Source organism: Camelus bactrianus, chromosome 11, assembly GCF_048773025.1.
Source record: "Camelus bactrianus isolate YW-2024 breed Bactrian camel chromosome 11, ASM4877302v1, whole genome shotgun sequence".
NCBI lineage: Eukaryota > Metazoa > Chordata > Mammalia > Artiodactyla > Camelidae > Camelus > Camelus bactrianus.
In genome coordinates, this window is record NC_133549.1 from 40,675,684 (window position 1) to 40,703,294 (window position 27,611).

General features: G+C 43.0%; 1 protein-coding gene across 6 annotated transcripts in view; it reads left to right on the forward strand.

Annotated features, from left to right (window-relative positions):
- The window catches only part of FBXW4 (F-box and WD repeat domain containing 4), an 85,425-nt gene that overhangs the window by 9,948 nt on the left and 47,866 nt on the right, over nucleotides 1–27,611 (forward strand). For all 6 annotated transcript variants that reach the window (XR_012510152.1, XR_012510153.1, XM_045507486.2 and 3 more), the window contains exons 2-5: nucleotides 7,521–7,616; nucleotides 10,028–10,213; nucleotides 10,667–10,799; nucleotides 15,740–15,834. Coding sequence is in view for 4 of the 6 variants with exons in the window: in XM_045507486.2 (XP_045363442.2) it covers nucleotides 7,521–7,616; nucleotides 10,028–10,213; nucleotides 10,667–10,799; nucleotides 15,740–15,834 (510 nt within the window). In the remaining 2 variants the exon portion in view is untranslated. The remainder of the gene's footprint in view (nucleotides 1–7,520; nucleotides 7,617–10,027; nucleotides 10,214–10,666; nucleotides 10,800–15,739; nucleotides 15,835–27,611) is intronic.

Below are 27,611 nucleotides of genomic sequence, written 5' to 3' on the forward strand. Positions count from 1 at the left end.
CATAGATAATGCAGCCTAAGAATTCACATGAGCAGGAGTAGAATATTTGGAGGAGTCAAGGAAGTAGAGGCTTAAGCTGGATTTTGAAGAGTGGGTGAATTTGATTAGTGCCCTGAAGAGATAAGCAAGCATTTGTCAGGGACAAAGGTAGGCTGGTGCTGACAATATAGGAGAAAGTATGAGGATAGGAATGAATGTAGAAGAGAGAGGCTTGGCTGGAGTTCAGCTGCAGAGTGTGGAGCCATGGGAGGTCAGAATGAATAAGAGTAGTTGACATTTGGAGGCCTTTCAAGGGAGACATGGGTCTGTCTGCTCCATGCTCTCCTTGTGCATAGTCCTGTTCTCGTGCTGGCATGTTCCCTGCAATCTCACTTCACCTTGGGTGTTTGGACTATTCCCTGTTACCTGGCTGGAAGGGTAAGCAGTTTAACACAATATACAATTTTTCATTGATTTATTTTGAACCTTAATTATAGAGTTCTGCTGCTGAGGCCACTGGAGGATTTAGTCTAACACAAGTATAAATGAAGAGTTAGAAGCCTCTTATCTTGGGCTGTTTAAATACTTGTATTTACGTTAAAGCCGAATTCTTAGTATTAGTGGGAGAGCTGGTGGGTATAGGCAATATGGGGTGAAATCTGCTTCCTGGAGAGCAAAAAGATCAAAGAAATCATGAGACAGTGTTAAGTTAAAACTCAAGGCCCCCAGGCATCATTTTGCATAGCCCTTCCCCGCTCAGTTCCCCTTGAGATGGCCTTGTTCTACACTTGCGGACGGATACCCTTTCCTGAATTCCCAAGGCAGCAGCAAGTTACGCTTATGGAAATTATGTCAGTCATGCAGGTAGGCAGCATCAGTGGCATTAAGGGAATCAAACTTCAAGATGGGACAGAAAGGGAAATTGGTTTGTGACCCAGGAGATTTCTGATCTAAGAGACTGTGCAAGTATAAGACCTGTCCAGTGTGGGCACACTTCCCCTCCTTCATCCCCTAGCCATTTTTCTTCAGACCTAGTTTATTTATTTGCTTTTGGTCTGGGGTGTGAGCAAGAGGAGGTGAAATGAAAGGGAACTCTAGATAGCTGCCTAGATTAATTTCTGTTCCTCTGGACTCACTGTTGCCAAGATTTTAAGGGGCCTGATAGCTTAGTGTAGGTGCATGTTGTGTTGTTTTTGTTTAAAATAGGTCATGCACCCAGGAATGCAGTCCAACTATAATGGTGACTAAGTGCCGGAAAGCTGAGAGGGAGGGGGCCCAAGTGGAAAAATGAGCCTGAGGCAAGAGAAAGAGGCTGGGAAAATAGAAGTTCCACCAGGCCCACAGGCCGGGTTAGAGATTCCTCCATGCATTAACAGTCATGCCAGAGATTTATTTACAGGGTATACTAATCATTTTGTGGGGGGAGCACCCCCACTTTACACCAGTAACTGTTGGAGAAACAGCCCAACCAGAGAGCATTTCAAGGATGGGAGAAAGAGTCCTTATTGACTACCCAAGGGCACCTGCTCCTGTCTTCTCAGGCAGTTTGGATGCCTTATTCTACTGATCTCCTTTGACTGGACTGTGACAGGTGCCCACAAGGAGGGAGGGATACCTGCTTTCAGAGAGAGGAGATTTTTTTATTCCTTCTGATTTTTCAAGTCCTGAAGCCAAGAAGAATATAGATATGATTTGGCCACCAGCTGGGGAAACTAACCATCAGAGAGAATTGAACTAACAAAAGGGATAAAAAAGCTGAGTTGTTAAGCTGCTTTTAACAAAGTGGTACTATTTCTCAGGTGAAAGCCAAATGGAATAGTTTTAAAAAGTTACAATTTGATCTGAAGGACCAGAGCCAAGTATTTTGATTATGGTGTTGGTTGTGGGAGAAGACGCCTGCACCTGCTGCTTGGTAGCAGCTTCTAAAGTTCAACTTTGAAAGTTTCTTGCTGCTGTGATCAGGCCCTCAGGGCAGTGCTTTGACCCTTAGTAAAGTGTCACCAAATGGCAGTTAAGTGACCAGGGAGATGAGAGTATTATCATTATCCCAATTCAGGAAATAAATTGATTCTTTCCCCCTTGTTTCCTTCCTGCTATGATACAGAATATTCAATTTTTTATTTCACCTCTACCTGTTAACATACCTAACTTAAGAGGTGAGTTTAACTATGAACAATCTCTTCTTTGATATCTGGGAGGGATTTGCAGATAAGATTTGATGGGGAGTCTAATCTTTTTCACTAAGAGTTCAGTTCTTTTGGTCCATCCTGATGACTGTCTTTTTTACGGTCTTCAGTTCTCTATCCATCTAGTAGTGTAGGTTGCCCTCTAGAAATATGAAACCGGGAACCACATTCACCCAGTGGAAGAATTCGGTAATATATCTTAGCTTTAACATGTGCACCCAAATCGTAATCATTCAGCCTGAAAGAAGGCTAATGTTTGACATTAGAAGAACAATTTCTAACAGTTATACTTAAATTAGTTAGAAGAAAAATAAATGATCATTTGTTAGCTTTAGTGATGTCACCATTAATGAATTAAACTACTACTACATTTATATTTGTGTAAAAAAATAACGTTTTTCATAGTGGTTTATAACTTTTCCTGTATTTTCTTTTAGTTCTTATTTTAAAACACCACAATTGTGTGAAATCCTATCCTTATTTCATAGGTGCAGAAGTGGACAATTAGAGAAGCTAAGTAACTGGGGCTGTATAATTAATAGGAGGCAGAACTGAGGGTCAGATCCCAGTTTCCTATATCTGCATTCTGTGCTTTCGCCACAACTTTAATCTGCTGTTTAGTTAAAGGTAAATAAAAAGACCAAACTAGCAACAATTATGTGATAACATATAAAAAAAATACTCACTTTCTAAAACACCGTCTGTTTACCTCTTCTGACCTGTTATTTATGGTGATGTAATTTTATATAGTGTCTCCTTACCTTTACCTTTACACATTTGACTTTGTTTTAAAATTACCATTGCTTGTTAATTTCCAAAATGTTTTGCAGTGTTCACATCTCTCATTTCTAGTAGCAATATATTCTATCGCATTAGTATACCATTTTCCCCCATAGACAGACATTTGGACTATTTCCAGCTTTTAGCTGTAATATATGGCTGCAACTATAAATATTTTTGTAAAAATGTATTTTTTAAAACTATTTCTTTGTGATATAGTGTTGGGAATGCTGGGTCAGAACTGTCACTTAACAACTTTTCTTGATAGAACTCCCTCCTGGAAGTCTGTACCAGTGTACTGCCAGCAATATAAAAACAAACCCAAACCCTTCTACCAAACCAAAGGTAGTGTATGGTTTTTCCACTTAATAGATGTGAGGTGATACTTTAATACTTGTTTTAATGTGCATGTTTGTAAACTACTGTTGTTTCTGGTTATTTCCCCAGTGTTTATCATGTGAACACTGTGTTACTTTTCTATCTGCTACTGGATATGGATGATAGGGTATTGGAGACAGGGTGTTATCCTGATAGATTTGCATCAATCCCTTAAAAGTTTTAGGGATAAAACTTGTACCTATATCATTAATTGTTAATTTCCCCCAACTCTGTTGCTTTCATTTTAATCTCTTTTTTCTCTTTGGAGTATTCAAAATTTAAATACTTAAGAATCTTCTTAAAAAACTACTTTAAATTTACTCTTTGATTTCGGGGGGATTTATTAGATGTTTTGTGATGTGAGATAGTAATCTAAATCAGTTTTTTGCTCTGTTGATATTCAGTTTTATCAAAAACATTATTATTATTTTAATGAGTATTTCTATCTTTACCACAATATTGCATTGTAGAAAAACTGGAAAATACAGAAAAATACAAAGAAAATAAAAACACCCAAAGTTGGCTATCCACAGTTAACTATTTTATTTTTTTAGAATATAAGTTTTTAAATTTTTATAAATAACTTACACAGTTAACTATTTTAGAGTATATTCTTTCAGTGTTCTTTCTAGGCATGTGTATTTTTCTTCCCTCCCTCCTTTCTGATAAAGCTGGGACATACAAACCCAAGAACACTCATTAAGTAGTGGTTTCTTTCCTTACCTTAAAATTTTACTTTATTATATCTTATCAGTTTAGGTCATTTCTGGCAAAGATTTCTGGCAAAGACTGACATGAAATCATGGATATATAAAAATAAAAAATATCTGTATGGATAAAATACTTTAAATTAAAAAGAAAATGATAAATTAAAAAAAATTGACATCAGAGAATATATAAAGAGCCTTTAAGTAAGAAAAAGACCATTATTATTAATAGGAAGAGGGACAAAGGGCATGAACCAGCATTTTACAGAAGAAATGCTAATGGTTTTCAGACACAACCAGATATTCAGTCTCATCCATAATTAGGGAAAAAACATGTTGAACAGGGAGGAATCTTTTTTTACTTCTTAGAATGTTACATGAAGATAAAAGAAAAAGTATCAAGATCATGAAAATAAGGAAAGACTGAGAAACTGCTATAAAGCAGAGGAGACAAAGAAGACACGATAACTAGATGTACTGTGGGCGCTAGATGGGCTCCTGAAACAGAAAAAGACATTAGTGGAGAGTTTGTGGACTCTGAATAAAATCTGGAGTTTAGTTAATACTAATGTACCAGTGTTAATTTCTTAGTTTTGACAAATATACCATGGTTATGTAGGATGTTAACATTATGGGAAACTGGATGAAGGGTATATGGGAATTCTCTGTACAATCTTTGTAGCTTTTCTGGAGATCTAAACTTATTACAAATTGTTTTTTAAAAATGTTTATTTTTAAAAAGAAGAAAATTGGGCGGGTATGGCTCAGTGGTAGAGTGTGTGCTTGGCACACACAGGGTCCTGGGTTCAATGCCCAGTGCCTCCATTAAAAAATAAGTAAAAATAAATAAACCTAATTATCTACCCCCCCTAAAAAAAACCTTGAAAAAAAAAAAAAGAGAGAAGAAAATCAGAGATATTCCCAAATAAACATCATAATAGAGTTTGGGAAGTATAAGTTGGGATAACCAACAATGACAAATTGGATGTATCTTTCAAAAAAAAAAACCCACTATTTCCTTTGATTCATTCAATATTATTTATAAAATTTTTTCCTCCAGAAATATCCTTGCATGTAAATAAAGGTATAAAGGCATTTATTGTTTATAACAGCTGAAGTCTGGAAACATTTTAAAATGTCGATCAGTAGGTAGTTGATTAAATAATGATTGAGTCACACAGTGGAATTCTATGCAGCTGTTAAGAGACTGAGACGGCTCTACATGTATTGATATGGAACGATCCCCAAGATATATTGTAAAGTGAAGAAAGCAATGAGTAGAATAGTATACTGCTGTTTTTTAAATTTAAAAGTGGGTATACATATAAATACACACATACCCTCCATTATATATGGTGTATAATGGTTGCCTCTAGGGAGGGTCTCCGCCAGACATGAAGAGAATGTCTCACTTTTGCGTTATTAACCTTCTATACTATCTGCATTTTTATTTTACCATGTGCTTTGATTACTTTGTTAATACAAAATAATTATTCTCTATAAATAAATAAATGAAATGAGGCTAGGAGGCAGAGTTATCACTTATCTAGGAATGGATTAGGTATCTTCTCTTTCTGTCTGCCAAAACTATCTTTTCTAAGCTGCATCTGTTAGAATCTTGAAAGCAGGACTTGCTTGCTTTCTTTTAGTAAAGGGTAGTAAATGTGAAGGTACAGTAGAAACCAGGAGAAACATGTGTCTCTCTCCTTTTCTCAGACTTGGCAGTTACCGCTCTGTGTTCCAAGCAGTGTACCTTGTATTGCCCAGTGGAGCAAGCCAAGGGGACCCAGGGGACATACAGGGGCCTGAAATGAAATGTTCGAATTCTTGCCCTCAATTTCAAAATTCCATCCAAATGTGAACTTTCATAGGGGCTTTGAGCTCTTCTCCGTATCCCTTACCACTCTAACCCACCCCCAAACTATGCCATTCTGCTGTGCTCCCACATCTCTTCCTGCTCTAACTTCCCTCATCCAGAAAGTACTATTGATACTTCCCCTCCAACATTTTTTAATGAAAAATTTAACATATATAGAAAAGTTGAATGGTTTATACAGTGAACACTCATACACCCACCACCTAGAGTCTACAGTTAACATTTTACTATGTTTGCTTTATCATGCATTTCAAAGTGAGTTGCAGATATCAGTACACTTTACCCCTAAACACTTCTGCATGCATGCATATCATTGACTAGAGTATATTAATTTATGGTTCTTTTAAAAAATTTGTATACAACAAAATGCTCAGATCTTAAGTGTATCATTTGATATGTTTTTGACAAATGCATACACACATAACTCAAATTCCTTCAAGATTTAGGTATAGGATATTACCCCAGAAAGTTTCTACCTGTTCTTTCCCAGTCAGTTCCTGTCCCCAGCCTGGTGGTAATCACTTTTTAATTTTTTCACTGTGGATTAGTTATCTTTCTTCTCAAACTTCATGTAAATGGAATCATGCAATATGAACTCTTTTGTGTAACATTTCTTTCATTCAGCATGTTTTTAAGATTCATGCACATTACTGTATGTATCAATAGTTCTTTCCTTATTATTGCTGAATAGTATTCCATTATACGACTATGCACTGAAATGTGTTTATCCATTTGCCTCTTGATGGATGCCTGGGCTGTCTACAACTTTTGGCTGTTATAACTAAAGTTCCTATGAATATTCTTGTATAAGTCTTTTTGTAGACATACGTTTTCATTTCTCTTGGGTAATTGCTAAGTCATAGAGTAGGTTTACCTGTATGTTTAGATTTACAATAAACTGCCAGACCTTTTCCCAAAATGGCTCTACCATTTTCCTTTCCCACCAAGAATGTAGGAGAGTTCGTTATTGGCTTTCAAAAAATATATATATATACACATACACACAGACACACACATATACAGAGAGGATTTCTTCATATTTTTTGAATATAAGCCCTTTGCCAGATATGCATTTTATGAATATTTCCTCCCAGACTGTGGTTTGTGTATTCATTTTGATGAGTAGATTATTTTAACTTTGATAATATCTAATTTATTGGAGTTTTCTTTTATGTTACTGCTTTCTGTGTCTTAAGAAACTGTTGCCTACCCCCTGAGTCACAGAGATATTTTTATACTTTTTCTTCTAACAGCTTTATAGTTTTAGATTTTATGTTTAAATCTGTGCTCTATTTTGAATTAATTTTTCTGTATGGTATGAGGTAGGAATTTTTTCCACATGGCTAGCCAGTGGTTCCAGCGCTCTTTGTCATCCTTTCCCTATTAGATTGCTTTGACATCACTATGGACACTTTAAAGGACAGGCTGTTCTCATTGGCTTTCTTGGTTATCCTAGTATGGAGAGAGAAGAGTTATTTCTTTCTTGTCTCTTAACCCCTTCACTTATATATCTAGATATTTGATGTTCCTGAGTCCTGACTTGTAAGCCCATGGAGTTTTTTCTGGTTGGCAATGAGTTGTAGTGATTGGATTATCTGTTCTGCCCGGACACAGGATGGCCAGTGTACCAGTGAAGGAACGGGTGAGGGTGTCTCAGAACTGGAAGTTGGGGCGCTGCCGAGAGGGGATTCTGCTGAAGTGGAGATGCAGGTGAGTAGCCTCTTGACTCTTTTAAAGCTACCTGGGACATAAAAACATTCTGGAAAGTGAAAAATCTGGTCCTAGCTGGAGTGTAAATGTGCCTGTCTTGGGTGATGGGGCACTGGTGATCCATAAAACACTACCACCAAAGGGGCACCAGAGGGACAACTTTTTTTCACATTTAAAAAAGGATTACAAAAAATGTATCTTAACAGATCCCATACTTTTATGATCATAAAAATAACTGTTTATTGTATAATTTTGAAAAAAATTAAAAACTTAAGAAAATAATTTACCTATAATCTTACCACTCAGAGGTAACCTATGTCAATGCACCTCATCAAAAGAAATGAATGAAACCAATATTTCATCCCATCTTGCTTTATAATTATTTTTCTTTAAATCTTCTACTCTAAGAAGTTACACCTTCACTCTTGGCTTCCTGTAGCCCTCTCCCCTACTGTTATTAAAAAGCAAAATAGGATCTAAATGTTTGGATGTATAAGTTATAGGAGGTAGAACTTAGAAAAAAATGGCAGGAAATTTAGATAATGGCTTTGGTACTGCTAATGCCACACATTTTATGCTTCATTGATGCTAAATTATGTCATAGTTATTTGATTCCCTACCAAAAAAGTGCTCCTTGTTGATTGGTTGGAATGGATAGGGAACATCATGATTCCTCATTCCATCTGACCTAGATCTGTACTGATAGGTCCAGGCAGGCTTCTTCATCTGATGACCTTTTCTCTTTTGCTTGTGTCCAGTTTCTGCTGCTTTCACTGACACGAGTTGCTGTAAAATTTGTGGTGGCAGTGATTGTAAAGAAACTACAGGGGAGAAAGATGGATGTGTACAATGAAGGACTTTACCCTCTGCTTCCCACTTACGCCTTTTAATACCAGAAAGTAGAGTTTATTTCTCTGTCAAGGTTTTGTCCCTGACGTCTTTTTGAGCTGGTTTCAAGCAATTTGGCAAACAAACACACAAAACAGTTACCAGGCTGCCCTGGGATTCTCCACCGTTCACCTGGCATGAACCTGGTTTCTTGTCCTGGGCAAATGGCTGCTTACCAGATGGCTCTAAACACATGAATTTCAAACCCCTCCACTCGCCGCCCACTTGAGTGTGCCACAAACTTGTGCAAGGGGATGTTGAAGAGGAATGTGCATAATGAGTGAGAATGTAGGCATCTGTACGCACTGTACACATGTTCCATGTAATATATGCACACATTTGTAAAAACCTCATGTGCAGAAACTAGTTACTACAAAGTCCAAGCTGCATTTAATGGCCCGTCAAGTCAATTTGCAGAGCTTTTCCACATTCCCATGACGCTTGTATTAAGGAGTCTGGGGAAGAAACACAACCCAATTTGCTCAGACAGGCTTGGCAGTGGGAGATGGTGTCTCTGTAAATGGGAATGAATCAGCTGTCCCTATGCTTTGCTTGGGATCTGGTAGTTCCAGGACCTCTATACGGTGTAGGACAGACTGCTGGGATGTCTACCTTGGGAAAGGGGCTTAGTTCCCACCAGAGAGCATGGTGTCTGCCAGCATCTTCTCTCTTCTTAAGGCTTGTTCCATGTCATAGGACTGGCCTGTGGCTTCTATCCTTTCTTCCTCCTGCCAGATTATAGAGGGAATCTTTAACTATTTGTGGATTTCTCTTATCAGCTGCCTGTGAGCGCCAGCTATTACTCTGTAGCCCCTAAACTGTAGTAGACTGCTCTGGAGCTGTGTTTTTCCATTGCCACATTTACCCTCTAATACAGAAATGTAGATATCCCCTGTGAGGACCTAGGTATTTAATCAGTACATTAGTATCCTTTCCTAAATGGGTTTATTCCTTTCACTTAAAAATGGCCCCTTTGCTCTAGTAGGACAAGGGATTGGGGCTTCCCTGGGCTCACTCTTGTCTTTCTCTGTCACACCTTAACTGATCTATTGGGAAAGAGGTGTGTATGGGAGTCTTGGAACCTTGAACCTGATCACTTACACTTTAAGTCAGTGAGGACACAGAATGAAAGAAAATTGTTTCATCTAGATGGAAGGTTTCTTTCTGCCCTTTCCCACTCCTCAGTCATTGCATTTTCTAAGCTCTGCCTACCCACAAGAAGTGTAGGTAGCCAGTCATTCAAGTCTTAAGCATTCTCCATTTAAGTGATATTTAATTGACCTTTTAATTCTGACTCTCTTTTAGAAAGTCCAAGGAAGATTAGGTCACCACAAAACTCAATCACTCTAGTATTCTGAGGGTAGCCTAAGGGTAGGTAATTTTGAAGGAGGAGGATGAGGTGTAGACTTAGCCTTGCAAGTTATCCTTGCTAAGTTGAGGATTGGTCAGCCTCTCCAAAGATTGGAGTTGAGTTTTCATGCTATATCTTGATGGTCCTTAAATTTTGTTTTCCTTCTCTGCAGTCAGATGCCCTGGATGCAACTAGAAGGTGATTCTTTGTACATATCCCAGGCTAATTTCATCCTGGCCTATCAGTTCCGCCCAGATGGTGCCAGCTTGAACCGGAGGCCCCTGGGAGTCTTTGCTGGGCATGATGAGGATGTTTGCCACTTCGTGCTGGCCAACTCACATATTATCAGTGCAGGAGGGTAAGTGCTGCAGGCTTCTCCTACTTCCCTTCTCCTTAGCATTCTTCAGGGACCTTCTGTCTGCTTCTGACTTTCCTGTCTCAGCTCCAAAGGGATGAGGAGGGAGACTAGAAGAAAGGGTAGTGGGTTTTTTTCTGTTTAAAGTGGGGAGATTTACCAAAGGCACTTAATAGGGTTAGTTGGAGAAGGAAAACAGGAAGAGCCTTTAATGAAAAGTGAAGCTGGTTTTGATACTCTCAAGGGGGAAATTTGTTTTGTCTCTCAGCTCTGTTTAGCCCCAAGTGTACTGAAGAAGTAAAATTATCTAGAAACTCAGCACCTTATTGGGCTGAATTGCTTAAAGCTTAGCAAATTTGAACGTCATTGGGGACTCAGGCTGTTTCTGTAGACGTTTTCTCTTCCTACAGAGAGAATAATTGGCTTTTGGGTGTGGGCTTCTTACTTTTCTTGTAGAGATGGGAAGATTGGCATTCATAAGGTTCATAGCACCTTCACTGTCAAGTACTCAGCCCATGAACAGGAGGTGAACTGTGTGGACTGCAAAGGGGGCATCATTGTGAGTGGCTCCAGGGACAGGACAGCCAAGGTAAGGTGGTCTCCCCCTTACATACTGTTATTCCCTCTTGTCTATAGGGAGTAGGGTGGGAGAGGGTGGAGAGAACCTTGAGTCTTGGGATTGGCTGAGAGCATTGAGTTGGGGTGGTGGGGAAACGACACAATAAAGAACTCACTTATGTGCCTCTGGCATGCAGCTTGCCATGCCAGGCTCTGTTCCTGCCAGCTGGCCTGGGAAGGGAGTGGACAGTGGCTGGGAAGCTTGCCACTCACTTGAAATGTGGCGTGAACTCAAAAACAGAGGGCCTGGGCAGCTTTTCCTCCCTGAGCTGAGTTTCCTCAAGTTCGTGGGTTGAGTTCTGACCCCAGTATTTTATTTTAAAATCTCCCTCCTTTTGCTCACTCTCTGTTTAGCAAAGTTAATTTTTTACCACCTTGTTTATAAGCAATCGGGCTGATAATTAAAATGTGTTTTTACTGCTTCTCCGGAGAGTAATGTGGTCAGTAAGCAGTAGAGAGACGATGGGAGAAGGGTGTTGTTTGTTGCGTCATTGCCAGGCTGTCTGGTCTATAGTCAGACATCTGCCAAGGCCCAACAGAATCAAGCTGATAAATAGTGTAACCCCTGCTTTATGGACTCAGTTCGTCCACATCTGGGTCAAATAGGCTTCCACCCATGAAACAGAACTTCCTCCATCCCTGTGTCTAGTAGCCTTTGCCAGGGCCCACACATGCCTGGTCCCTTCGGGCTGCTGTGGGAACTTTGCTGACAATTCAGTTGATGGTGCAAGAGGCTTGATAGGTTCTTGCTTGTCTGTTTCCCAGCATCTGGAGACCTCACAGTGCTAACAGAGCAAAATGCTCATCCATGTCAGCAAATGGGGGCTCTAAGACACAGAGAGAGAGGACTTAGGACAGAGAAGTTGCAGTCATTCTCACTAACTTTTCTGACTCCAGGTACCCTCTGTTGATTACACCTTCATGTGAAAATGTTGCTAATTTATGTAAAAAGAAGGACTAAATATGTTCCTTTCTATTTATGGAAGTTTCTCCTCCCTTTGCTAATTTTTCCCTTACACTTTGTATTCTGGCAGGAGGATGTGCACAGTAGCACAAGGGAACCTGAGAAAAATCCAGAAAATCTTTTGAATCAACATGGAAACTAAATTTTCTATCTCCCGCTTCCCACCCCCCACACCCAGTACTTACTTCAGGTTTCTGATTGGTCACTGTCTTTGTACCATTCCTTGCAAAGAGACCAGCCTTAACTTTCCATATTGTTCAGAAGTCAATTTGCATGGAAACCTTTTGTGCATCTGTGACTTAGATGTTCCCATCTCATTCTAGCATTTTCTTGTCATGCCTTCAAGCTTCCCCTGGCTCTCCCTTTTCAGTGGCATCTCTTTCTTCTATCCTTTTCTCTGTGGTCTGACACCCAGAGCAGTATAAAACTGAGCTCTATGACCACAGGTAGCAATTCAGGGGTGTGGACTGCTTACAGTTGAGGATTGATAGCAAGTTTACTTGGGATATTGGGTTGGTTTCATGTTTTCAGTACCAACTTAGATTTTTCTTAAGTGTTAAAATAGGTACTTTCTAATTCTAAAATGGTCACTGCAGAACATCCTATTCCTTTTGAGAATTTCTTTTAGGTCAGTGACAGAATTCTGCCCCCTGGTTCTTCAACTCCAGAAAGCTAGTCAGCTGTTTTGGGGCTCTCCAGTGATCTCCAGACCAGCTCCTCTTTTCTGGCTTTCTGGGTGCTGCATATGTTCTCTCCTTTCTATTGCTGTCTTTACAGTTAGCCACCTTCATCTTGCTGGACCATTTCCACATTACCCACAGTTCATCTTTTATAACAACTCTATTTCTTTTTGGTGGCATCTGCAATTCTCCAGCGGCTTTTATGGGTTCCTAATACCTGAACCTATGTGAGAACTTAGTCATGTTTGTCTGTAAACATCTATAGCCTGTTTTTTGGGAGTTCCCCAAATTTGTACTGTGTTTTAGGAAAGAGATTTGTTTTGTGGGGGTAAAGGGAAGCAAAATATTTTCTTTGCAAGACTTTTGAGCTAGGGACTGCCCAGAGAGCTTGTTCCTTCCCCTCCCCCAACCCTAGTTTCAGATTTACTGTGATTTAGGTTGGCTTTCCTCCCTGGGCTTTAGTGAGGCTGGCCCCATCCTGAGATGTGATAGGATGATAGCTTATATTCTTGCTGGACCTGGGCCAGTACTGATCATTCCTTCATTTCTTCCTTTTCCTTTATTCTTTCTTTCATTCTGATAAGCACCTACTGTATGTGAGACTTCAAAGGGGAGGAAGATACAGCCTCCCCTTAGGGGACCTGAGACATACATGCACTAGCTATGAAGCTGGTTGGAGGGGGAGGTGGCGAGGACTATGAAGGGTAAGGCTCTAGGGAAAGGGCCAGGAAGTTCAGAGGGTGGAGAGATCACATCTGACCTGGAAGGGGACACTTTATGAAGGAGAGGAATGTTTGAACTGTTTTTTTTTTCCCTCTGATTTTAGTTATTTTTCAGTACATAGGTTTACTTTTTTTGTTTTGTGATAACAGAATGTAACCAGGCACTGTGCTAATAAGCACTTTACATTTATTCATTTTCTCAGTTTATCCTTTGGGGTAATTTTTCCCCATATAATTATGCTCATAATGTATTTTATATATGCAGTATACCCTGCTGTGTCTACTTTATTTTATAGGGTTTTCCATTATTATTACAAATTATTTTTAAGTGTCATCTTTAATGGCTTCACAACAGAGTTACCATAATCTAGTTACCATTTTTTCATATTGGTGGATGCTTGTATCTAGTTTTTTCTTATAGAAATGAGAACCACCATTATTGATGCCTGATACCTGCCAAATACCGTGCTACTGTGCTGGGTGCTCTATACTTAACATCACTTTATCACACTGCAACCCTGAAAGATAGGCATTATTTCCCATTTTACACATGAGGAAACTGAGGCTAAGAAGTTATGAAACATTAAGATCAGAGATAAGTAAGTAACAGCTAGGGTTCAGACCCAGCTTTGCCTAATTCTAAAGCCTATGCATGCTCCTTCTGCTACTGCAGGCTGCAGGGAGTATTTTTATCATTTAGGTTTTTCTTCATTTTAGGATTATTTTCTTAGGATAGAGTCTCAGCAATAGAATTACTGAGTCAAAGCCTTTGGTCATTTTAAGGATCTTGATACATATTGCCAACTGGTTTTTAAAAGGATTGTATAAATGTCCACTCCCACTGAATTGTATCTTCTCCAGGGATGGGTGTATTTTGGATTTGACCACAGAGGATTAAGATGTGATTAGCACACTCGTGTTTCTGGTGGGTAGTGTGCCGCTGATTCAGATCAGAAGAGCCAAGATCATGCTCGGGAAATTGGCAGCATGCTTCCTGAGCCACTCCTGGAGACCAGGAACCTGGTTCTGTAGTTTTTACGGTCTAGGGATCCACCAGCCCATTCAGTGGAGGGCACTAGTGAATTCAGGCCTAGGGCTGTCCCCATAGATTTTGTAATCAGAGTCCTTAGTGTCTCCCCACCCACCTCAAGCAAGAACCTGCCTGCTAGGAGTTTGCATCAGGGAAGAGGCAGACATCTCTTCCAAGCTGGGGCTGTCTGAGAGAGGACATTAGATGCATGCAGTTACTGTCAAAGTGACCTGGTCCAGAAGAATGAGCCAGAATCATGGCACTCCAGGAAAGTTGTGGTATTTACCTTTGTTTTCTGCTCTTCCCCACTCAGGATCTTCTCGTTAGATTTATTTTCTTTTCCCTATGTTGGGAAAAGTAACTCTCACCCTCCTCCCCTTGTCGTATACACACGAAATCTAAGAAACACTTTCTCCTTTTATAGAGAAGAGATATCATGTGATCCTAAGAAGTCAGGACCACCCCTACTCCGTCACCTACCCCTTAAACTCTAGGAATGTTTCCTGAAAGTTCTTCCATCTAAGGTCCTGACTGACTTTTGTATGTTCCCCTTATAGCACTGCAGGGACCTTGAGAGGTCATTGATCCATCTGGCTGCCTAGAATCCCTCCTTGGCTGCTGTCTGGGAACAGCCCTGTACATTTGAGGTTTCCTTTCTGTTTGGTTAGAGGCTTATTTCCCTGTGAGTGTCATCTAGGGTAGGGTGAGGTGAGGGGGGCCTTGTGCTTAATGGGAGATTTCTAAATGCACTGACCGCTGAGAGGGCTCTGTGAGTGTTGATTAGAGTTAAGCCCAGAGTGGCTGCTAATGTACATTCCTGACTGATAGGGACCAGATAATGTGCTCCAAGCAATATTTTTAACCTGTAGGAGATATGGAAGCTTAAAAGAGTTAAGCTTTTCTGCTACTTTTGGTGACACTAGGTGCTAAATTCCCTGCTGACATGAATAGCACTGGATTCTGGGCATTATCAACAAACAAACAATAACACACCACCTTCCCACTTTGAAGTCCTCTTCTTCCATTCTTTTCTTCCCTTGGATCTTTCTTTTTACTCCTCTCTCTAATTCTACTCTAGTTCTATCTCTGTCCTCCCATACTGGGCCTTGATCTTCCTCCCTCTCCCTACCTCCCCAAAGTAAAATCTTGATGAGCGAGAGGAAAAACATGGGGAGATTGCTGAGCGAGGCAAGCCCCACCTACCCAGGCTTCTCAGTCAAGTCTCAGCTGAGGAATATGGAGCTTCTGATTCCCTGATGTAAGATTGGCTGCTCGTAAGGGCTATCAGGTGAAAGTGAAAGGGTGGTTAGGACTAGGAGCCAGCATCTGGGCGGTGGGCGAGCCAGAAGCTGGAGAGTCCCCTCTGCTGTGACCCAGAGCTCTGTGTATACAGGATAGAAAAGATTCTCCATTTCCCTGCCCCGCTAGGGCTAGTAACGCTACCTGGTGCATCTTTCCAGTCCCCATCCTGATCCCAGGCAATGCCAACGAGAGCATCTCCTCTCCTGTTTCCAGGTATGGCCTTTGGCCTCAGGCCGACTGGGGCAGTGCTTACACACCATCCAGACTGAAGACCGAGTCTGGTCCATTGCTATCAGCCCATTGCTCAGGTAAGGGAGATGTTCTGCGGTATGGTTTTGTCCCGTATAATAATGCTTTTATTTTACGAGGTCAGGTGGGCATCATCAGGAGAGGCTTGGAGTCCATGTCCAGTTGGGCCCTCATCCAAAGTCATGTATGTGGAGTAGATTCATTGACAGTTGTAGCAGAAGTGCCAGTTTTTGATGGTGGCTTTACCCTATCCTTTGGCCTGACTGATACTTCTGTAGTTTTACCAGTGAATGAGTGAGCTTTGCATCCTGACTTCTGCTTTCTAGTCTCCCTTGAACTGAGGCAGAGCCCCTCTCCCCTACCAGCAGGGTACATAGACACCCTCTCTGCACCTGCTTTGTCAGAGTGTTTACCTAGTGTCTTCTCCCACTTCCTTCACCCCACACTCCTCACCCAGGGGATCAGTGGGAAAGCTGTGGAGCTGCCACCCTCCAACACTAGGTTTAAGTCAGTCACTTGTTTTATGAGAGAGTTTGTCACCCCCTTTGCTCAGCCCCCTTCAGCCTTTTTCTCCTCACCCCGTGGAGCCTGCACCCCTCCTCCTGCCCCCTCCCACAACTCCCTCTCAATTTTTTTTCTTCCTAAAGAATTAGAGCCGATTAGCCACGTCATTAATTCTTCAATTTGACGGCTGATATAGCAGGACCTGAAACACATTGCTGACCTCAGAGAATGGAGACCCCATTCCTTAGCATATTGACGATGGGAGAAGTTAATTAAAATTCCACAGAGCGGAGGTGTCGGCTAACCTATAAACCTGTCGCTGTTCAGAACAAATCATTCTAGCAATCCTAGGAAAGAAGGAAGGAAAGACCAGCAGGGAGTAGAAAGGCCTAAGTGTGTGGGAGCAGAGGGTGGAAAATGGAACCATTGAGCTTTGTCCTCTCCTCAGTTTCTTCCTAATGCTGCCCCTTTTAAAGCCAGTTAGCCAGGCCTGGGTATTTGTGGGCTGTATGTGTAAGGATTTAAAGAAGGTGGGACAGCCTGTGGGAGGTGGCACATGGGCTGGTGACTTTGTCTTGGTGGTTACCTGAGGACTTCTGCTATCTTCAGGAGACTTGGGTAGGCTTGGGTGAGGTCAGTGATGGAGGAATGCTCTTCAGGGCTGGAGATGGTCCATGTGCTTCCTGCACATGGATTTAGGCCAGAGACATGTACAGGCTCTCCCAGCATCCCATCCTCATGTTCCTCCACTCCAGCTACCTCCTCTGGAGTGTGTTAGGCCACTTGTTAACAGAATAGAGCATGGCATCTGTTGAAGATGATGTCAGTGAAAGAGGTTGAGGACAGAGTCTGCCTTCATCACTAAGAAGCAGTTTAGATCACGGTAAACTAGGTTTGAGGTTTTTTGGCCACAACGTGGAGGCTGGCTTTGAGAAAGGGTCTGGCTTCCTAGTGTTACTAGTGCTGCTCTGTGACTCCTGCTGTGACTGGCAGCTCCCATTTGTTAGTCATGTGCTCTATGCCAGACCCTCTGCTAAATCCTTGATGTGCCTCATCTTTGGTGAAAAGTTAGGTCTCAAGTTTTTTTCACATTCTCCTTAAGTGTCTTTTTGTCCTCTCAATTTACTTTCTGAGCCCTGGGATGATTCTTTCATTTACTGTTGGCTGGCTATTCAGCTCCTGACCCACAGTTATTTGAGATGACCTTTTCCCCAAGTGCACAAATGGTATCTTGGACTCTGTTAAAAAATAGTTTGCATTTGGGATTCTCTCATTACAATAGATGACCAGAGTATATGTGGTGTTCTCTCTGCCTCTTTTTATATTACCCAAAAAATATACTGTGATAGGGATCTTTTCACCTTATCATTCGATCCATTTCTTCCCACTGTGCCAATGAATTTGAACCTTTCAGTAAACTCATCCATTTCTCCATTCTGGGGAGACACTGCTTCCCAGCCGTAGGGTCTGTTCTGGGAGACTGGAGTTCCATTTTGCTACCAACCAGCAGGGTGGCCTTGGGTAAGTCCTTCTCTGAGCCTCAGTTTCCTCATCTGTTAAATGTGAATGCAATTTCCCTTATAGACCCTACTAGATTGTTGTGAAGATGATCTAAATAATGAATATGAAAAGACTCTACAAAGCTAAAAGGGCTAGAATCTTGTGTCAGCCAGAATCTCTCCTACCTGGTAAAACATCAGTGGCTTTAGCTGCTCTCATGTCTCTACTCTTCCCTGGGGCTTCTCCTGGCCCCCATGGAGTTACACTGCTCTTCTGCAGTCTTCTTGAGGTGAGGGCTCAACAGGAATCTCTCTTTCCTCTCCTTTTCCCCTGTGGTGTTCCTGTCCTCCATGGCTGCCTTCTGTTCCCTTCCCTGTCACCTTTCTTGTTGAGTACAGTTGTCACTGTCACTAATGTGCTGTGGCCGTGAACCCCTCATGAAGAACATGAGAGCGAGGAGGCAGCAGCTGTCTTCCAGGACAGGTACTCCTCATTCACTTGACGACCTCTTACTCCCCTGCTGCTCCCTCATACAGTTAGAGGGATCCAGGACAGTTGGGAAACCCAACACATCTCAATCTCTTTCTTCTATTTAAAATAATTTGTCAGAGCTCTTCATCATATTTATCTTTGATGCTGGGACTTTCCTGCCTTCTTTTCATTTGTGTGTACTTAGAAACTTGTAGTATGAAACATGAAACCTCAAGCCCTAGGTGTAATTTGAGGTGTTCATGACTGGGAGAAAGCAGGTATTCTGTCCTGTGTCCAGATGTCACCCTTCCTTCCTCGACCTTGAGTTCTTGATTCGTAGCTTGTGGAGGATGATATTTAATACCAGTCATGTGCTGAGAGCCATGTTTCGGTCCTCAAAAACCATGGAAGGAAAGCCAGGAGCCACAGGAAGGTGGCAGGCAAAGACCTTTCTCTCTGATTCCTATGTGCCCTCCTGCCCATCTTCTTGCCCCAATACTAAATAACCCTGCTTTTAGGATTCATGACTTACAGATGCAGCCCTCTTCTTGTAGCAGAGGCCCAGCCTGGAGCTCTTCGAGGAGTGGAAGGACAGGTTGAGATGGGACAGAAATGAGATGCTGGAGGTGTGCCTCTGGTGTAAGGGTACATATCTGGGTGTCATTGTGGGGCCAAAATACGTTCAGCCCAACAAGTCTCAGACATGCAACCTCCTGAGGCCACATAGAGTTCTGAGTACTTTTCCATGAGTAACACAGAAAAGCAGAGTTTTTTAAATGTGCAGTGCATTTTATTGCTGTTAAAAAATTATTTCCAACTGAATAAAGTTAGTAAATACTCAGAGTAAGGAAGTGTAGAACTAAAGACTTGATTTCATCCCTTCTACTTTCCATCTCTTTTTTTCTCACTCCCTTTCCTCCTTGCTCCCCATGTATTGACTGAACACTTGCTGTGGGGCAGCTCTCCCAAGGCCCTTACTCAGTGGTGGGGAAAGCTGGTATATAGCTATAATGATTGCCGGACGATACTGAGTGCCTGGAACTAGTCTATCTCTGGTTGAGGAACGGGGAGGGTCATTCCCCTGCTGGCAGATGGAGAAGTTGAGGCTCAAGGAAGGGCACATGTGGGAGGGGGCAGGAGGGGCTCAGGTCTCTAGCCTGTTGCCACATGCTGTGATGCTGAGGGAGGACCACGAGGCAGGCCTCTGGGTCATTGCTATGCCTTCAACCACCAGAATCTCAGACAGTAGCTGTGACCCTTGAAAGGCTCTGTGGGGACCTGGGAACATTCTCTCTCCCTGGAGGCCAGAGTTGAGCTAGAGAGGGGTAGGGAAGGAAGGTAGTGTGTAATCAAGGTCTGGGCTCACTCGGGCACCATCCCAGGAGTGCCAGTGCACATAGAACTTCAGTTTTCAGGGCCCCTCCAAGACAGCTTGGGACGGGGAGGGTTGGTGGTGAAATGAGTCAGGAGCCCCACTGGCCCTGTTTGCCTGGGAGCGGAAGAGAGAGGAGTCCAAATCTCCTCCTTTCTCTGCAGACACCGTATTTATTGCCCTCCAAGAAGAGGGAGGTGCTAAGCAGAATCCTTCCCCATCTCCTCATAACATGTGCCACGGTGTGAGGGAGTGTGGTCAGGAAGGCTTCCAAGGACACTTGGGTTTTAATCCCTTCTCTCTTGTTTCTGTCATTAGGGAAACATGAGTGGTATAGGTGTAGAAACTTGACTTAGCTGTGTTATTAGGTATACAATGTAATTTTGTGTAACTTTGCTCACTGTGGTGGCCTGTTTGTTTTTGGGAGGATTAGTCCAAGTCTGCATGAAATGTACCAATTCAAATTTGTAAAGTGAGTTGTGGCCTCTGGGGGGTTTTGATGGAGGAGCTGCCCCTTCTTGCTTCATTTCTCCCAGAGGTGAGGGAGAGTCTGGGAGGAAAGCAATAACTGTGTACTGTTTGGTAAGGGAATGGGTTTCTGGGAGAGCAGGGTGTTTGTTCCCAGTGTGTTGTTTACTGTGTGTTGTGTGTGTGGCAGACACACATTCACCAGCCTGTGAAATATGCTCTTCTTTAGTGAAAGGTAATTGCATCTGGAGTTTTCTCTGACAGAGAGGTCTGAAAGATTGGAAAAAGAGGCAGCCAACTTTCAGTTTAGATTCTTTTGGTTCCCGGTGGTTCAGCAAAATCCTTTCACCCTGGGCTTCCTAACTCACTCAGTGCTATTAAGGGAAGACAAATCAAAAATAAAGGTTGCACCTCTGAGTTTTGCTTTTTCTAGTTGGCAATAAAGAGCTGGGTCCTGAAGGGGATCCCTCACCTTGATAACCTGGGGAGAGACTCTGGGGGATGACTTTGTTGTGCTTCACATTGTAGCTGGTCATCCTGATGGTCTGGCCCACAGCTGTCAAGATCTGTCCGTTCTCCCATCCCAGGGTCAGGGGCTTGTCTAGGTTAAGGAGACCTTCTCTAGGCAAGGAGAGGCTCAGTGTCCCCATTTGCCAGGCTGAAGAGCACACTGGAGGGAGCCTCCTGCATGTGGTGACACTGGATGAGACAGTCAGAGGCACAAAGACAGCATGGAAGGGCCAGAGGATGGCAGGGCTGGAAGGGGTGGCATGACTCCTGGAGAAAGAAGGAAGCTCTGGGTAATGCTAGGTTGGCCCACTGGTCCAGCCTAAAATGACCTAAAATTGGAAAGAGATGAGTGTAGGAATACAGCTGAATCAGAGTCTGGTCCTGCTGAATCTCAGGGCAGTGCCCGCCACCCTAGAGTTCATTGCCGGTGCTAAGCCAAGCCTCTCCCGCGGGCATATCCATCAGTAGCAAGGACAAAATGCCGCAGGGGTGGGTTTCACTTCCTCAAGACCTTGGATTTCTGCCAGTGCCCAGGGCATGTTGGGCACAGGGAGGCTCATATGCTGAGCTGCTGGCCCGAGACCAGCAACCCAACCAGCCCTGGTTGGCCTAGATCCCATTTGTGGGAGCGACTCCTTCCCTGGCCAGCAAGGTTGGCTCAGTTGTGAAGAACTGACTTAAGTAAAACACTGCAAATGGAAACAGAAGCTGTTGTAGAAGGTGGGATGCTATGGATACAGAGTCCATGCATCAGGACCCTGTCCCTGCTAACAGGGACACATTTCCATTCCCAGTCTTAGTGTTTAAATTCTTTCTTCCTCTGTTCTGTTTCTGTATCTCTCTCCTCTTTCTGTCCCAATCTCTCTTTCTCTTTCCAGATACTTCTTAAGCATTACTATGTGCTAGACCCTGGGGAAACAACAGTGAGCTAGACAGCATAGTCTGGTGGAGAGACAGACCAGTCAAACTTAGCAAATACGATATGCTAAGTTCTCAGATGGGTAGCAGAGCACAAGGGAAGGGTCAGAGTCTTCCTCCTTTTCCTGCTGCCTGCACCTCCCAGCTCCAGTCCGTACCTGCACTGCTATTTCTTCTACCCTTCCTGCATCAGGAAGGGAGAAGGTAATCTTCCTGCCTTGGCTGAGGCTGGCTTTTCTGGGTTGTGTGTGCAATATGCCTGTGTTTTTCCACCTTTGATCACTGTTCTGCCGACAGATAATTTAGCAATCACATCCCAAAGTGGAAGCATGGAGTTAATGTTAAAATTAGTTGGGTTTTTTTTTCCCCCTCTTTAAACTTCAGTGGGTGATGAGGCAGAGAGGGAGGCAGGAGGGTGAAGGGGAGCCATAAATTCTGTGGCTGGTGTAGCTGTTCTCTGAGCAGCCGGGAAGCCTCTGATGTCTCTACAGCACTTTCATTAACATTTAAATTAAGGGTTTGTTTTCCAGTCTGTTTTATAGGCAGGGACCTTTCATGGCCTGTCACATGCAGCACCCACCCCCACCCCCCCTTCCAAGCAAGTGTGTAATTGTAGCCACTGCTCTGTCCTAACTCTGGGTTGCGGTCGGGAGTTCAAAGGGAATTCCTGGAGCTGGAGCTCTGGAGGGACAAGGTGTAACAGTCAGGATGTGGGTGTTCCTCCTCAAATGAAGGCGCGTGTAGGAGCTCTTTCTCCTCTTATCTGACCTGTGCTTTTCTCTGCTCTTTCAAGGAACACACACTTCAATCTGACTTGGACCCCTCCCACCCTTCCTCCCCTGGGGCCATGGGGCAGGTGGGAAAAGGTGCACCCATCTGAGTGGTTTCTCCCTATATCGCAAGTTGGGGCCTGGGACAGATGTTCTAAGATCCAGCTCTTTCTGCTTATCTTCTTCCTTTTGATTTTTTTTTTTTTTTTGAATCTCAAGAATACTTCCTCCTACTCTAGTCAGACTTAGAGAAACAACAATATAAAAGACATTACCATCTAAGAAGAATTTATAATAGGGGCCATTGGTCCTAAAAAGTGCATTCTAGCATACACAGACATGTGTACACACACCATACGTAGTTGATAGCACTGTGTGTACATGTGTTTGAAATAGCTTACTGATTTAGGAGATCATTTGCGGAAACTCTTCTCTGAGGTCTTGGCATTCAGAGGAAGCTCTCCTGCACCCTCACAGAGTGAATTTATTTCTAAGTTTCCATCAAATAGGTGTATTGGCAGCATTTGGGGGTGTTTTGAAAAGACATCCGTGCTCTGGTCTCCCTCTTTCCTGTCAGCATCTTGTTGATTTGTAGATGATGAGAATGTGTCCCAAACACTCCCGGAGCATCTCATTAGCTCATAACCTCTGAGGGCTTAGTTCACCCACTGCTGTTTTTGAGCTAAATTTCATCTCTAGACAGTGGCAAGAAGAGCATTGGGACCTTTCTGTCTTTCTGTTCAGAGGCTGAGAATTTTCTTTCTCTTGAAGCCTTGACTTCTCTGCTTGAGTCACCGCATCTTTCCTCCTTCCTGCACTAACTCAAACTGTCTGTGACTTATCTGAGGGATGGAAGATGGCTGAGCATCCTGCCCGCCTGCTCCAGGTAACCTAGTCAACAGGTGGACACCCTCACGCCCTGGAGCCTTGCCCAAGGGGAGTGAGGGAGGTGCCGGAGTGACCCCTGTGCAGGTGCTGCTGGGCTCAGATTGCAGGCTGGTGTCCAGGCCCCTCCTGGTGGTGATTAATCTGGGACGCAGGCCGGCAGAGGCCCAGCCAGGGCAGCTTTGGTCCCTCACTGTGAAGACCTTTGGCTCAGAGACTGAACTGATCTCTGTAGCCTGCTTCGGCTTGAGTTTGATCTGTCAAGGCTAAAGAGAAACCTGATGGTGGGGCGGAAACTTCTAGCCCTGTCTGACTTATGGCACCGATCCGTTCCAGTGGTCCTGTCATGATAACACTCGTATATTTAAGAAGATTTCCCCACCTGTTAGCTGCAACACTCACTTCAGTCAAAAGAGGGATCTTCATGAAATACCTGTGCTCTTAGTATTTTGAGCCAATGGACCTTACTCTTATAAGTAGCCTGGGGTGGGGTGGAGTTTGTACTGGGCCCAAGTGAAAAAGGCAATGATGGGAGTGTAGCTGGGTTAGCAGCATAATGTGTGTTTGTATATTGGGGGGTCATGTCAGAGGTGGAAGAATCACCCCATCCTCCTGTAATTAGGTGACTTTCAGGCCATTTGGGGCAGATTTTGGCACTTCAGTTTTGAGTCAAGTCTTAAGTTCCTTGTTTTCCTTTTCATTTCAAACTGAATTTTTTGAAAAGGTGTCTCCCCGCCCCCAACTCAATCTACCAGAGTCCTGGTTCCTGGGATCTCCAGGTGGCAGTCCACAGTGTCAGTTATATTTCTTCCCCTCTCTGAGTTCAGGACAGTCACATGTGGCTTTACTTGGTCATGGGCTTAAGACCCAAGAATAGGAATTCTGCTGCCCATGAGTTTCCCTGCATCAGTGAGTTTCGTTATTGTACTAGTTCCTTTTGAGGGGTTAGGAGCATGGGATCCAAGAGCTAGAACATTTTCCTCACACCACCTATTCAGAATAGATGTCCCTGTATTCCACCAGCATGATGACACCATTGATATGGAAAACTGGCCATAAAGATGCTATGAATCAAAAAGATCTGTGTTGATTCTGAACTTTGCTGTGCTGACTAGAATTCCTACATAAGATGATGACAAAGGATGCGTTTTTACCTCTGCAAGCCAACAAATATATTTGACTCTTCCTTTATACCGATGCTAAAAGATCTCGGCTGTGTGGAGTGGATATCTGGTAATCCTTGTGCCTCTTTAGTAATTTCTTGAACAGGATTTTTTTTTCATAGTTTCAGATTGTGAACTTTGAGGAGGAGGGGTTTTATTTCCTGTTTTGTGTAAGGTTTGTGCCTTGTGCTAGAGACTAAACCTCTTGCCTGTGGGGTGCTCTATTAAGCTGAGTACCCAAGATCCTTGTACCTTTTCCAGCTGGTTCTTGCTTCTCTTGGGGCAAGAACATTTTCATAGGGGTAGTTTGTGACATAGTCTGTAGTGACCTGTCAGATAGGCTTGGCTCAGGCACAAGGTGCTGGCAAGGAGGGAGGAGTGGAAGGGGGAGGAGAGCCGGCGGGAGGAGGGCGGAGAGTACGTGCATGCAGAAGCCATGATAATTGCAAAGGGAATATTAGTCCAAGAGCTGCTGGCCCAGGAAATTGCTTTCTGCAGAAGCTTTCCTTTTTCATAGTTTGCAATGCAAATTTAAAACATGAATGGGGCACAAAAAAGTATACGAAGGGCAGGTGGGGTGCCAGTTGGGATGTTATAACATCCAAAATCTTCAGCAGGGCCTTAAAATTTGCAAAAGAGAATTTCAAGTAATGAGAGAGAACCTTTTAGGAGATGAAAATAACTATAAATCATATTTTGCTGTGATCCCCCACCACCACACACACACACACGCCATTTCCATGTTCTTGTGTTCAGACTGTCTCTAGCCCCTCAGCTTGCGCTGCTGTCTTCTCCTCTGCACCTTCCTACAACAAAGCCATAACCCAGCTTCTAGAAGTGTGGTAAAGGTGGTCATGGTGTAGTATACTGATTTTCACAGCAGGCTGGCAACAGCAGCTCCATCTGCAGTCAGTGCTCTTTAGATAACGTGCACACCAGTTCCGGGGGCTGGAGCCTCTTCAGTGGGCTGAAGAGCACATCCCCCGAAGGCACGAGCTTGCCTGCTTTGAGAAGGCTTAAAGCCAAGGCCCTTCATCTTACGCTTTCTCTGATCCTCTTTATGGTGTGGGCAGGCTTGGTGAAGCAGGAGGTGTGGCCGCCAGATCTTGTTCCTCTCTTGACTTTCCGTGCTTCACCTGTCCCATCTAAAGAGGTGTAGCTTTCTGCTCCAAGCTGGAGACACTTATGTCTGTGTTGCTTCTGGATGCCTCCATGGTGCTGGAGGTGGGGATACGTAGGGGATGGCCATCACTTTCATTATGCTGGCACAGCAAGGGGTCAGGTGAGAAGTTTCATATGGGCTTCCTTCTAGGAGCTGAGCTAGGCAGGAAGACACAAAGAGAGGCCAGAAGGCAGGGTGGAAGGCGAGCTTTTCAAGTGTAAATGTACCTCGGTAGTAGAGGCCACCATGCAACTGTGGGGATTGCTTCTCCTCCTTTGTGTGTGGCTTGTCGCACATGTGACATGCACTAGCTGAGCAGAGAGGGAGGGAAAAGCAGAGATGTGCGAGGTAAGTGGAATGGACCACTTTCTGCTCGAGGCCACCATGAGTGTCCCTCCCTCCCTTCTTTGTTGATTGGGGAATTTTGAGAGAGATTAGCTCAAGTCTTGCCCTGGGTCAGTCCTGTGGTGCCTGGTCAAAGCTCTGTGGAGTTTCAGGAACACAGTTTCCCTATAGGACACTGTCCAGATTTAATCAGCCATCGCTTAGCACACGCTCTTCACCCTGAACTCACCGCACCATGGCCTTCAGGGGCTATGGAGAGGGCCTATCTCAGGGCATGTGACCCACTGTCTCTATTTCTCCCAAGGACTCTACTCTTGCAGAACGCTTCTCTTTCTCCTGCTATTTTCTGCTTTGTTGCAGCTGTAGCATTAGTTCTCCTGGCCAAGCCTGGGCCTCTTTCATCCTGGGCCTGAATGAGAGGAGACCATGTGAGGGATTGGAGTGGGGTCCTCTGGTAAATGACCCAAGGGAAGGGTCATCTGGGCATGAAGGTGAGATTTTTTTAACATTTGGTGAAGAGAGAGGGACACATGGGTTAATATGTTTGAAAGCTCTCTACTTTCCCGGCCAGTTTGATTCTCACTAGCATCCAGGGTGAGCTGTGGTTGAGAATAAAAATTAAAAATTCACACAAAAAATACAGGTATTCAAAGGATTCTTCACTTTTTAGAGGTCTATGGCCAGGAAAATTCTTCTTTGCAGGCTGGTAAGGGCAGGTCCAGGAATAAGGAGAGGAAAATTAGGGTTTTAAAATTACATTAGTTTGGCAATGAGTATCAAAATAAAAATGTGGAAACCTTTTGACACATAAATTCCTCTTCTAGGAATTTATCCTAAGGCAATAACCAGATGTATGCAAGATGTATACATAAAGACTTATATTAAGAACACATAAATATCCATTAATAGGGGTCTGGTTAAGTATTCTATGGTGCACTCACCCAATAGAGTACTACCTAGCCATTAAAAGGATGACATAGATGTATATAATTATTGACCCCAAAGATGTCATTACATATGTTGAATGAGAAAAGGTCACAAAATAGTATGATAGTTATGTGACTATCTTTTCAGTTATTTCTTATGTGATAGATTTCTGCTGACATTTACTTTCTTTTTACTTCTTTGTATTTAAGTTTTTTTTTTATAATAAGCCTATCTTTAGCAATAAAAACAAATTACATTTAAATGTCTATTTTAGTATCGGGAAATTATGGAGAGAATTTTTCCTTTTTCCTTTACGCAGTTATTTAAATTAAGGATCCATGGACCTACATTTTAAAAAATTTTAAACACTTATTGAAGTATAATTTACATCCCATAAAACTCATCCATTTTAAGTGTACAATTCAAGTGTGCAATTCCATGAGTTTTAGCAAATTTACAGAGTTGTGCAACCATCACCACAATTAGCTTAGAATAGTTCCATCACCCTGAAATGGTCCTTCCTTATATTTCCTTTATCAGCGTTAAACATAGTTTCATGCTTGGGACCTTTTGTGGGGAAAGAAAACAGTTAAAATACTGGAATTTTTTAAAAGGCAGTGTAAACTCTGAACTATTTTTCTGTATGATGCGTATCGCTGAGCGCCTGCCTTAACAGGTGTATCAAGAATGCTGCTGTGTGCAAGGATACACGGGGAGTATGAAGCACAAGAGACAATTTTTACCATCCAGGGGCTTATATTTCAGTTGGGAAAAAATGCACGTGCTCAGATGACAGTTTATTCCAGTGTGAGTGCCATCAACTGTCAAGGTTATCGATAGG